Source organism: Cavia porcellus, unplaced genomic scaffold (genome assembly GCF_034190915.1).
Source record: "Cavia porcellus strain 051 isolate PalLab524CR breed Dunkin Hartley unplaced genomic scaffold, mCavPor4.1 scaffold_13, whole genome shotgun sequence".
Taxonomy (NCBI): Eukaryota; Metazoa; Chordata; class Mammalia; order Rodentia; family Caviidae; genus Cavia; species Cavia porcellus.
Genome location: NW_026947496.1, coordinates 31,471,873 through 31,484,960, shown reverse-complemented (window position 1 = coordinate 31,484,960; position 13,088 = coordinate 31,471,873). Strand labels below are relative to the sequence as shown.

At 54.1% G+C, this 13,088-nt stretch overlaps 1 protein-coding gene across 1 annotated transcript; it reads left to right on the top strand.

The window, feature by feature from the left end:
• Positions 1-1,295: 1,295 nt before the first annotated feature.
• Agt (angiotensinogen) lies at positions 1,296-12,058 on the top strand. Its single transcript, XM_003473490.5, has 5 exons — positions 1,296-1,485; positions 4,406-5,253; positions 8,579-8,846; positions 9,957-10,101; positions 10,376-12,058. Exons 2-5 carry the CDS (start codon positions 4,425-4,427, stop codon positions 10,565-10,567), a joined length of 1,434 nt encoding a protein of 477 aa, XP_003473538.2. The 5' UTR covers positions 1,296-1,485; positions 4,406-4,424; the 3' UTR covers positions 10,568-12,058.
• Positions 12,059-13,088: the final 1,030 nt, after the last annotated feature.

Sequence of the window (13,088 nt, the reverse complement as noted above, 5' to 3'; positions counted from 1 at the left end):
TGGGGGAATCCAGGGGTCTCTAAAACTCAATAGCTGGGGACTAACAAGTGCTGGAGGAGAGATGTCCTATCACCTTCATACTCAGGCAGCTGCAGGGGCTTCAGGTCTTTGAGCTGGGAATGGGACGGACCAGATGTGTGTCTCCTTGGAGTGTCTCAGCCCAGATCTCCTCCTGTGCATTGCAGCCACCTCCCACCTCACCAGGTGTACACCCTGCCCCCAGCAAGACTTTCACTCTTCCCTAGAGCCCGGTCTATCTGCTGCAACTCCTCCCTGTGCGCTGGCTCCAGCCTTCCCAGTCCCCTGAGCCTACAACTGTGACAACCACAGTCTTTGGCCTCCTTCTTCCAGCTGCTCTCACCTGTCACTCACAGAAGCTGTTTGCACCAAAGTCCAGCCCCAGGTCCCACCTCTGCCTGTGGCTCTGATGCCACCCATCCCATACCTGGTGGCATCGATTTCCCCTCCTGAGCATGGTATTTAGGCTCCTGTGATCCAATTCCACCCTGGGTGTGCAGTGCAAGCAGCTTGTCTCTGTCTGCCCAGCTCCTGAATCATTTGGTCTGAAGCTGGGGGTCATCTGTGTTGGCAAGGAAGATGTCATGAACATTCGAGCTTGCTGACAAGCATGGTGACATGTGCAGGAGCTGTATTTTGCCAGGTCTTTGCTCCTACCACCCTCCTTGCCAGGACTCTGGCCTCTGTGTTCCTGCCTTCCTCACATTCCCACATTGTTGGTATCACAAGAACCTCCCTCTGAAGCCCCTCCTTTCCTGTCTGCCTCCACCCTCTGCAAACCTGAGGGCTGACTCTCTGGAACCTCCCAGGCTGGCTGGCTGCATCTGTCCCCTATTTCTGACCTGGTTGTCCCATTGTTGCTGTTCTCAGACTCTTGTTGCACAGGGAGCTTCTAGGAAATGCCACTTGCTCCTGCATCTCCAAAGAGGCCCTGAGGGCTAGGTGCCAAATGTAACCTTCATGGCACCTACTTGAGGTCAAGGTCATTATAAACCCTAACGGTAACCTGTGTTTGAGCAGCATGATCACAGCTGCCTCAGGGGCCTGAGCACGACTTCCTCTTCCAGGGTTCCCTTTCCGGCACATCCTGTGGCCTTCCAGAAGTGCGTCATTAACGGTTCAGAGTGAAGGCCTAGATGGTGGGCCACAGACAGTCACAACCCGCCCAAGTCTGGTAACAGTGGCCCCACCTCCAGCAAACTGGGGTAAATATGTAACTGGACCCAAACCGACTCATCTGCTCAGCAGCAGGGCTGCATTGATTTCAGGCCTTCCTGGAAGGGGCCCAGCCTGACAGTTATCCTGGCCGAGCAGAGCAGCCAAATCCCTACCCAGGGCTGTCCTCCCGCCTCCCCCACCCTGTGTACAGAGCAGCTGGGAATGGCTCCATTCCCACCCCTCGGGTATAAATGGGGCCTGCGCTGCCAGCCAGGGAAGAGCTGCGCTCCTCTGTCCGGGATAAAGCAGGTGAGTGAAGTTCTTCCAGAGACTCCCTGCCGTACCCGGGTGGAAGACAGAGGGGAATGGCTGGGTGGGGGCTGCAGGAGGGGCTGCTAAAAGCCATTCGGCATTTATTCAGAGCACAGAGCCAGGGTGGGTGTTAGCCACCACCACATAGGACATGGTCTCCGAGCCACCTTTTCCTGAAAAGCTATCCTCCCAGGGGCTCCTTTCCCTCGCCACAAGGCAGGGTGGTCAGATCCTCCTGCTTCCTAACAGAGCTGGACCTCAAAGGAAAAGAGACTGGCCTGAGGCCAGCATCACCCTGGTTGAGAACTTGGACCTCTTCCAGTCCCAGGGAAGAATGAGGCTTTGCCACAGGGCTGGTGGGTATAGGGGGTCCTGGTGGTCACCCATGGCTAAAGGCAATACAGTCGCCTGTGACCCTCAGGTGATGTCTCTGATCTGAGACTCAATGCCATGCCAGGGTAATCTGGCTTTTCACTGTGTCCCCAGGATCAAGACTTCCTCCTCTGTTATCTGGGCCCCCAACTACCACAGGCTCCAGAGTTAAAAGTGCCTTCCAGACACCAACAAGGCAGGTTTTTGCTTTGCCAAGAGGCAACATAGGTTGGTAATGACACTCCACCTATAGAATCCGGGTTCTTCATCTAAGCTCTAGTTCTGTCTCTTATAGCTGTGTGACCTGGAGCAAGTCACCAGGCCTGTCTGTTCCTGCTCAACACAGCATTAATGACTTCACCTGACAACTCCTTGTTGGGACTTGTCATGTCTAGGACTACTTTGGGGATGTGGTCCTTGCTGGCTAGGGGATCATGCTCATTGGGTTTGCCTTCTCATGGTGGGGAACAGACACAGAGGTGCAGAATAAATACTGGGTTACAGTGAGGAGTGATTGAGGGTGGCAAGTGTTATGTGTGTGGGGGAGAGTGGGATGTATTTAGCGGGTGAGGGCATTCTGGGGACAGGATGTCAACACCAGACAGTGCTGAGAAGTGCCTGCGAATAGTGGGTAGTATGAAAGAAACCATGAGACCAGGGCACAAGAGAGACTGGGGGAGCGGTCCATTTGTTGTCAGGACACTGTAGGAAACAGTGAAAGACAAACTCGGCAGCAGACCTCAGCAGAGAGCAGAGACCAGAGAGCTGCCTCTGCCCGAAAACAGTATGACCCTGTCCCAGTACAGCACCTATGATACTGCTCCCTGTGACAGTGGCCTTGAGAGTTTTTCTGATGACAGAGGCTATGACACCAACCAAGTGACAGTACCCTTCTTTGGCACTGCAGAGTGGGGAGAGTTGTGCACACCTGTATCTCACAGGCTGTGGGCACTGGTAAGCAGGTCCTGGCTACCACAGCCCCTGATGGCCTTGTCTGACCCCGTTTACAACAGCACAAGCAGGTCCTGCAGGTACCTCTTGTAGGGAGCGTCACTTTTCAACATGCCTAGTGGCTTCCAGTGAGAACAGTGGGGTGAGTCCAAGGGTGAAGTGGTGCTGGTCAGAAGTCAAAGGTCTGGTGGTCAGGAGCCTGGAGCAGAATAGAGCACGCTTTGAAATTCTGCAGATTCACCATGTAAGGGGCAGACGAGGGTTTACTGAGCTGAGCATGAGATGTGGGATACTGCAGGTCAACCAGCTTCAGGTCACTGTAGGAGAGTCTGATCACTTAATTTCTAAAGTGAAAAGTTTCATGATGCCTCATGGATTCTATCCTCATGGACAGAATTCCCAGTCTGAGCTCTCTGTGGAGGGTGTGGATGGCATTAGGGAGGCACGTGGTCAACAAAACAAGACCTTCCTCATGATGGTTCCACCACCTCCTAACAACACCATGCTGGGGCCCAGGTCTCTAACTTACGGGCTTTGGGAAACACTCATCCAAACCACAGCACAGTGTAAGAGAAAGGACTGAGCATACACAGGCAAGGCAAGAAAAGACAGATGTCAAGTTGGCCTTGGCTCAGGGCTGGGATGCTGCCCTTCCAAGGGGTCCCCAGTGCTGGGAACCAGGCCAGATTAGCTCCAGTGTCTACCACAGCCAAGTGGGGTAGGACACAGAGGGTCAGGATTATATGGTGGGGACACTGAAACCTGGCTGTATAAGACAGGGACTTGAAAAGTTAACATGTCTGTTCCTGAACCCACACAGACCATCGAGGCTGACTGTGAGTGATGGGGTGGGGTGGGCTGGGCAGACTGGGCAGGCAGAGTCCTGGAGTCTCCTGGGGGCTGTGAGGGTGTAGCTCAGAGCTTGAGATGACAGGGAAATGCCCACAGTGCTCAACCCTGGCTGCATGTCAAGATCTGAGGACTCTAGAACCTGTTCCTGGGACCCACCCCAGAGCTGTGAGATTATCATGGAGTAGGGAGGTCGACCCTCAAGTACCTAGATGCATCACATATAGCAGGTTCTTTAGAGAAGTGACTGCCTTTATCATGGGTGTCACTTGGCCTGTCAGGGCTGAGTGCCACAGCTTGGGGGCATCAATACAGATTGTATTGTTTTCCACCCTGGAGTGCAAAAGTCTAAGTTCAAGGTGGGGATAGGGCTGGCGCTCAGTGTGCGGGTGTCTTCTCCTTGTATCCCCACTCTGTGTGTGTTTGTGTCCTGATCGTCTCTTCCTATTATGATACCGGTTAGATTGAGTCAGGGTTCACAGTAAGGACCTCACTTTAACTCAGTCACCAAGTCTTCAAATACAGTCGCAAGTCCTGGGGTGTAGGTTCCAGCATATAAATCTATAGGGTGCAGCTCAGCCTGTAGTTTTTCACGGACTGTGTAGATACTTTCCATGCAGCTCTGAGTCCATTTTGCTACTTAATAATTCCTGTAGACATGGATGGGTTTCTCTAAAGCTACTTGGCTGCTTGGATGACCAATAGTCTGGGAGAACACTGGATAACCACTTCCTTTCTTCCACAGTGTTTTTCAGGGTATAGAGATGATTCTCACCAGCATGGGTGTTAAGGCCACCATCCTTTGTCTCCTGGCCTCAGCTGGCCTGGCTGCTGGCGACCGTGTGTACATCCACCCCTTCCACCTCCTCTTCTACCCCAAGAGCAGCTGTATTCAGTTGGAGAAGTCCAGTGTGGAGACGCCCAAGGAGGCAACCTTCACACCTGTTCTGGTGCAGGCCAAGACCTCCCCTGTGAATGAAGCTGCCCTGCATGAGGAGCTGGTGCTGGCCGTTGAGCAACTTGCACCTGAAGACAGGCAGCGGGCCACTCAGGTTGGGATGATGGCCAACTTCCTGGGCTTCCGCATGTACAAGACTCTGAGTGAGGAGGGGAGCACAGCCAGTGGGGCCATCCTCTCCCCAACAGCTCTCTTTGGTACTCTGGCCTCTCTGTATCTGGGTGCCAGGGACCCCACAGCCGGCCAGCTGCAGGCACTACTGGGTGTTCCCATGCAGGACCAGGGCTGTACCTCCCGGCTGGATGGGCACAAGGTCCTCTCTGCCCTACAAGCCATTCAGGGTCTTCTGGTAGCCCAGGGCAGGGCCAGCGGCCAGGCCCAGATGTTGCTGTCCACTGTGGTGGCCCTGTTCACGGCCCCCGGCCTGCACCTGAAGCAACCATTTGTGCTGAGCCTGGCTCCTTTTGCGCCTGTCATCCTCCCGCGCTCTCTGGACTTGTCCACCGATCCAGATCTTGCGGCTGAGAAAATCAACAAGTTCCTGCAGGCTGTGACAGGGTGGAAGATGGGTGGAGCCCTGACAACAGTCAGTCCAGGCAGCACCCTGTTGTTCAATACCTATGTCCACTTCCAAGGTAAGGACAGTCCCCTGGCAGCCTGGCCCTGGCTGCTGCCCAAAGGTGGTGAACCTGGCCCTGGTGACTTCAGCGTTCATAGTGTGGGCTGCACCAAGCAGGCCAACCATGGGGATGAGAGCAGTAGCCATGTGCAAGGAGTTGTATGCCTCCCTGGAGGAGTGGAAGGAGGCTGCCTGGTGGGCCCTTGGGTAGGTGCCTATTCACCCATCCATCCACTGCCCGGGGTGGCCCTGCACCCTCATCGTTCAATCCCCTCTGAAAAGGAACAGCTATTTCTGTTTACTGGTGAAGCAGTGGAGACTAGGGGAGCAAGAATGTTGCTCAGGAGAGTTCAGCCCTCAGCAACAGCCTATGTTCCCTGCCAGGACCAGGGTCACTGGCCCACACAGAAACAAGCTACAGTGTACTCAGGGGTGGGTGCTTACCTTGATTATATTATTTTCTCATCAGGATGGGTCTCACTAGAGTAGCCCTACTATAAAGACTGTTTACTCATGCAGTGAGCTCTCCAGTGTGTAAGACTGAGTGGGCGATCTCAGATGGGCGAGAGGAAGGATGAGCAGGTGTTAACCCAGCTCACATATTAAAGACAAGCAAGGAGTGACCCCCAAGGGCAGGAGCCTGGTGTAAGCTACAGATGAAAGAGCGCAGTGAATAAAGGTCAGGAGGGTGTGGGGTGGGGGCTTGAAGGAATCATCTGAGCAAAGGCTGTGGTGGTCAGGGCAGAAGTGAGGATGGAGCAGCTGGCTCAGCCAGAGCACAGGGAGTCTGAATGTGTTGCGGCAAGGAGGGAGCTTGTGCCTAGTGGGGAGTGAGGAAGAGGATCCTGCTCAGACCCATCCACGCAGCCCACAGCGGGGGCTGCATGTAGGCAGGGAGGACATCCAAAGGTTATGCATGCGACAGTCCAGACACAGGGATGTGCACCAGATCTGTGAATTAATGGGTGGCCGGCTGGGGAGGGGCATGTTGATGTGGTTCTACAGGAAGATGCACAGCTGGGGGTCAGAGTGCCACACAGGCAGCTGCAGACAGAGCAATAGGGATGGAGCTAAGTGGGTTGTGCCTGCTGCTTTCCCACCGTGATCATATGCCGAGTCTCTGAAAAGACCTTGTGTCTGCCTTTGGGTGCCAGGAAGGGATAGGCTGAGGGACTGTCAGGTGCCATCATGGGTGTAGAAAGGAGGCCCTGTGCAGGGCAGAGGGGAATTGGGGGATGAGCCTGCTATCCTCAGGACGCCTTGAGAAGCAGCAGTCCCCACGGTGAAGGCAGAGAGACACTGGTGTAGGAAGGAAGTCTCACTCGGGAAGAAGGCCCAGTATCAAAGTCCAGACTGCAGAGGTAGAGGAGGGAAAACACAGGAAGTGAAGAAGAGGGGAAGGAAGTCAGAGTGCTGGGCGGCCACCCACCCCCATGTTCTGCGCTGACCTTCTGGTCTCAATTCCCATCAGATGGAAATCCTCCTGTGCCAGCTTGTCCTTCTGTAGATGAGCAGGCCGACTTAGGAGCTATGGGTCTCCTCAGCAGGCGGTTGGGTGCATGTGACTCAGGGTGTTGGGCTGAGGTCACAGGTTCCTTTTGCCAGTATTCAGTGCCCCCGGGCTTGGCAGGCTCCATGGCACCAGTTGGGTTGAATCACAGGGACTGACTTAACCTCTGGATGGGGCTGGCAAGTCAGGGTAAAATGGGGACAAAAGGGCACCCTCCCCATGGCAAAGTCCAGCATTTCTCGGCACATCATGTTTTATTTCAGTTGCTTGGGGGGAGAAAGTCCAGGCTTTTCCATTTTAAAATAAAAAACCTCAGGTCAGGGACACAGCTTGGTGGCACAGTGCCTACCTGGCAAGCGCAAGGTCCCGAGTTCAATTCCTGGTGCAAAAAAAAGAAAAAAAGATTAAATAAAATAAAAAGCCTCTGCTGAGGTCCCCTGGGGACAGGGTGAGGGACACCCAGCTTCTTGCTTACATGGCCTTTGGGAGTGGTTCTTATCTCTGCAGGGCTCTGAGGATGGAGGACCATGCCCCTCTAGCCCCACAAGACCTGGGTCCTGATAGGTAGGCGCTTTATTCAGTCCCTTTTTGCCAGGACTCCTGTCTACTCCCAGTGGCCCCATCTTCAGCTTGGGAACCTGACTCAGGACCACAGGAACCTGGCCTGCTGAGCTTCCTTGGAACCAGTTACTGGACACTGTGATGGGCTGTCGTCAACCCCTCTTCTCACAATGCCCCCCAGCAGTGCCTTCCCCACGAGCTAGCAAGCGTGCAGGAATGAGGTCAAGGAAGAGGTCCCAGAGAGACCCCACTCACAGCTGTTCTCTACGCACCCAGGTGGGGGCAGCTCAGCCTGAAGCGCAGCTTCCCGGCTCTCCGCCTCAGCCTTAGCCCCGGACAAGGCCCACATTCAGGTCCAGGATCACAGCAGAGTTGTATGTCTCTTTATTCCCTCCTGGCCAGGGATGCAGAGAAGTGGGTCCTTCACTCTGAGTCCTGGGTGCTGGGCTGATCCATGACTTTGGGAGGTGGGGTGGGGACCTGGAATTAGGACTGGTGCAGGTTCTGCCACAGCTGGACAAGGACAGATGTCCTTAGAGTGGTGAGATGACTATGTATGACACTGCAGTGATGGACATATGTCATTGTGTATTACTCAGCCCAGCAGAGTGCCCCAAACCACGAGTCAGCCCTTGTGTGAACTGTAGGCTCTGGGTGACAATGATTGATCACATAGCCTTAGGTGTAACAAACAGAGGCTGGGAGTGTGGCTCAGTAGTGAGTGCTTGCCCCTGGCATGTGCAAAGCCCTGAGCTCCACCCCCAGCACCACACACACACACACACACACACACACACACACACACACACAGTCATAGTAAACAGACTGGCGTGAGGTGTTGATGCTGGCAGGCAGGAGTTATATGGAAAATCTCTGCACTTTCTGCTCAATTTTGTGAACCTAAACACAGCACTTTTAAAATGTCTATTTTAAAAATAATTAGTGTGGCAAACTAGAAGTTTGGGATCAGGGCAGACCTCGGTTTTGATCCAGCTAGTCAGGTGGTATTGTTCATTCTTAAGGCGACATCGCTAGCTCAGGTCTGGGGTGGCCCAGCCAGGCATTCAGCAGTGGCTGGCCCACGAAGGGCGAAGACCTGAGCAGCATCAGGCTCTGGATGGGTGGAGTCCATGGCCAGGACAAAGCTGGCCCAGCGGGCAAGGAAGGGCTGAGCTGGAAATAGGTGGGAGTGGCCTGTGTAGGCCTGTCCAACTGCCCTTCCCTGGCCTGCCACCCACTGACCTTCCCTTCTGACTCTGTCTGGTTTCAGGGAGGATGAAGGGCTTCTCCTTACTGGCTGAGCCTCAGATGTTCTGGGTGGACAACAGCACCTCGGTGTCTGTCCCTATGATGTTGGGCTCTGGCACCTTCCGTCACTGGAGTGACACACGGAATAACTTCTCAGTGACTCGTGTGCCCATGGGCAAGAGCGCTGCCCTGCTGCTGATCCAGCCCCACAGCACCTCCAGCCTGGACCGGATTGTGCCCCTTGCCTTCAGCCACGACTTCCTGACACAGATGAATAACCTATCTCCCCGGTAGGAACTCCTGCTTCACTGAGATCTAGAGTGCTACACTAGCCCTCTACCCAAGGTGGGGTGGCTGGGGTGCCACCTGGCTGCTGGGCTGGGTGTTCTCTGTCATGTCTCCATTGCACCATCAAGCACTGGCAGAGGAGGGAAAATATATTTCTCAGACAATATTTGGTCCCGTTTTTCAGGGACAGAAACACCCCAACCTTCCCTGGTCCCTCAACTACATGGAGGAGGTCCAAGGCACCCAGAGCCCCTCAGAATAGGTTGTAGGGGTTGGGAGCTCCTGTGAAACGGGCAGCTTCCCCAGGGAGCTGCCCCTGCACCAGAGCTGGTTGTGTGAGGCCAATAGGGGCAGGGCAGTGCTGGCTCTGCTCCTGCTGTGACAAGAACAGTCCTTTCCAGCGCACTGGCCTCAGCCTGCATGTCAGATCCAGATGTCGGTGGCATCCTGATGTCAACTTTGAGTTTTTAAAGTGCTCAGATGGCTGGAATGAAGCATAGTCACAGTGCTGTCCATCTCCAGAACGCCCATCATGTGGAACTGACATTTAGCCTCATTATGCCCGGGCTCCCTGACCCTGTATTCTCAGGTTCACCAGAGCTGTCCCACGAGAGTTCCCCTCCTCTTCACAGCTGCACAGTGCCCACTGTGTGCGTGTCCATCCACCCCTGCAGACACACAATGTGACAGCGTGCTACACAGGCTGCTGACATTGCCCCTTCCCTCAACCCATCTCTATTCTGAGTGCCCTGGGGATGGCCAGAGTAGCATTTCTCCTGGCTTTAGACAGTGGCACATCTTAGGTCTTTTCAGAACCACCCGACTTGCAGCCAGCCCGAGACTACCTGGGAACAGAGAGAAGCTGGTTGCTCATAGTCAGCAAGATTCCTACCAGCAGGGGCCCCTAGCCCTTCTGGAAAGTTTCCAACAGCCTGAAGGTTCTGTTGTGTTTGGTGTTAAGGTTTTTTTCAAGGGCGAGGGAGGATGCCTGGCTGTATGAGGGGCTGGACACTTCTTCAGGGACATTGCAGAAGACCCTGGCTGTGGGCCCCAGATCTTTGTAGTAGATGTGACTTCCGGGACCCCTAACCATGTCACATGTCATCTTCCAGGGCCATGCGTCTGACCTTGCCCCAGCTGCAGCTGAGAGCATCCTACAACCTGCAGGAGCTGCTGGCCCAGGCCAAGCTGGCCACCCTGCTGGACACTAAGGCCAACCTAGCTGGGATCAGTGATACCAACCTGACACTGGGAGAGGTCAGTGGGACCTGGGAGGAGGTGTGGTGGGGCCAGCAGGGCTGGAGACAGAGCGGGTAGGGAATAGCAGGACCCTGCCAGGTCTGTTCTGCTACCTATTGTGGTGCAGCCCTGACCTGTCAGCTTGCCTGGCTTCAGGGTCTCCTGGATTTTGTGGCAGGGCTGGGCCAGGATGAAGAGGGTACACAATGCCAGGACAGTGCCTTGTCCTCTGGCTCTTTGAAGATGCTGCATCACTAGCACTGAAATGGGGCCCATGTCTACTGCTTTACAGGTGATGAACAGCATCCTTTTTGAACTCAAAGCAGATGATAGGAAGCAACCCACGGAGTCTACACCCCAGTCAAGCGCACCGGAGGCCTTGGAGGTGACCCTGAGCAGCCCCTTCCTGTTCGCTGTCTATGAGAGGGAGGCAGGTGCCCTGCACTTCCTGGGCCGTGTGGACAACCCCCTGAGTGTGGTGTGAGGTCGGGAAGAGTGCCCTAGAGGGCTGCTTGCTGGCTATGGGACAGGGCCGGCAGCAGAACACCCTGCCATGTCAGTGACTGTCACCCCTAGACCCCTTCCTTTCCTTCCAAGAGTGATGTTGGGTGACAATAGTCTCCTCTGTACACCATGCTATGGATAATGAGCAGTAGAAACAGTCTCCCAGCCAGGTTGCTTGGAGAACAGAGATGAGAATGAGAAGCTGGTGGATAGCACAGGCTCCCTGTTCTGGAAAGCATGGGAAATGACCAAACTATTTGTGAAACCAGAGGGAGTTTGCTTTTAATTGGGTTTCAAAATTAAAACACACATTTTGTTTTATTGCCTTGGGTTTATATTTAGCTTACTGAGTGAGATCATGACCTTCATGGGGTTCCAAAATATCTTAGTTTTTCTTTCCTGTGATTTTTGAAAAAGACAAAAGACACAAGCATCTGAATCTAGCTAGGATGTAATACAGTGGGTGATTACCCCTGTGTTGTTAACAAAAGCTAAGAGGACGCTTAGTGGCAGAGACATGCCATTGAGCTGACAGAGTGCTCTTGAGGCCTTTGCTGGGCTCCAGGAGGGCCAGACCAGCACATGGTCATCCTGACAGAGCTTTCTGGCCATGTCTGCTCTGATGGGCCTGATCATGTATGGATGGCCAAAGCTGTGGAACCTGTTAGTACATAGTCCCAGGAGAGAAATGGAACTGAACACAACCTCCACCCAGGACATGGGTCTGAGAGCTATTCCCCTGATGCAGGGGGTGGAGGAGAGGGCCGGAAGCTTCACCCACACATACCTGCATATGCCTTGCCCTTGGTGGTGCCTGCCTTTTCCATCTCATGGGATTGGGCCCACAAGCCTCTAATCATGAGATGGGCTGCAAAGAGGGCACCTGGCTGGCCACTGTGCCAGGGCTATGCTTCCTCCTGAGTGTCATGAGCTCTGCCTTCCTCCTGGCACACATGCTGGAGCAGGTGAGCAGTGCAGCATGCCGGTTGCTGGGCAGAGCCAGGCAGAGGTTACCACACAGGAATCCCAGGCCACCACACATGTGTAGCCTCCTGGGCTTCAGCTAGAGTGTGGGCTCTGCCTGCTTATGCACCACCACACACACATGCCAAGTTGTGTCCCACTTGGAACTACCCAGGGCCAGTGTGGACCTCAGCAGCTCTGAGGACATACACTGCCCACTCCTGACTGTCCTCAGAATTTCACCTTCTCCCAAAGGTCTCCCCTGTCCTTAGATGTTTTTCCCTGGCTCTGATGTCACTGGGACAGCTTGTCCTCTGTTGTGTGAGTGTGGCCTGGCCTGAACTGGAAGCATGGTGAGAGGGCAGGTCCTGGGTCCAGAAGTGGAGCCACTCATGTACTGCCATGTGACCAGCCTCTCCAGGTCTCACTGCTCTGATGTGTAAAAGAGCAAATGCTAAGATGGATACAGTGAATACATTAACCATCATTAAAAGACGTCACAACCCCACTATTGGAAAGTGCCATTCTGTGTATGGTTAGCAGAATGGGGATGTGCACTGCCATGCTGGGGGCCACTATCAAGACTCTGAATCCTGCAACTGTCCCTGGTTCCTTATGTGGCAAAGAGGTGGCTCTAGAAGTGGAGATGATCCTAGGTTATGTGGGTGATCCTAATCACAAGTGTCCTTATAAGAGGAATGAAGGGTGAGCACTGAAGACAGTCACTGACAGTGGTATAATGGCAGATGGGAGATGTGTTAGCTACTTTTCCCATTGTTGAGACAAAACACCCTAACCCAGTTAAAGGAGGAAAGGCTCATTTGGCTCAGTTTAAAGAGTCAGTCCATAATCACCTGGCTCCAAGGCAGGGTGGCATGGCAGAGGGGCATCATGGCCTGCTATTTCATGGCCCCCATGAAACAGTTCATGGCAGGGAGAAGGCAGCAAAGCAATCAAGCAGCAAGCAAAAATCAACCACAGCAGTTTTTTGTCTTGTATATTCTGTCCAGGGCACGTAGTACTCACATCCAGGGAGGGCCTTCCTATACCCACTTCCACTCTGCTGAAACAATCAGTGGGCTGATTTAGTAACCACACACTCTCCAGCATCACACACTCCAGATCCAGCCACCTCTGAAAGTCCCATCTGTGACCCCATGAGGCTCTGGAGGAACAGCTAGATGTAAGCCATAACAGGAAAGAAGGCAAGGTAGTTGAAGACATAAACCAAGGATCAGAAATGACCCAAGAAGCCAAGAAGGTGGTGGGATGGGTATGCGGGTCCTCCCTCACGCCCTTTGTCCACACCCGGGGGTCCCTTGGATCTCAGCCCTGTAAGGCTTATGTCTAAGTTGTCTTAAGCCACTGTGCTTGTGGTGACTTCCTACCAAACTTCCCTATGCACCTGTGGCTCTCTCAGCCACCCTTAGGGGCCCCAGAAGGCCACCCCATGGAGCACTTCAGTCCCCTCTGGACAGGGATGCTGACCAGGTATGCACAGGGCTGGCACGAACGGACATGATTGGCCACCCTGGGGG

Bases quoted from the DNA above. Each gene is read 5' to 3' on its own strand.
- Agt (XM_003473490.5), top strand. From the start codon at position 4,425: ATGATTCTCACCAGCATGGGTGTTAAGGCCACCATCCTTTGTCTCCTG. The intron at 5,254-8,578 runs GTAAGGACAGTC...GTCTGGTTTCAG, and splicing joins TACCTATGTCCACTTCCAAG to GGAGGATGAAGGGCTTCTCC. The intron at 8,847-9,956 runs GTAGGAACTCCT...GTCATCTTCCAG, and splicing joins ATGAATAACCTATCTCCCCG to GGCCATGCGTCTGACCTTGC.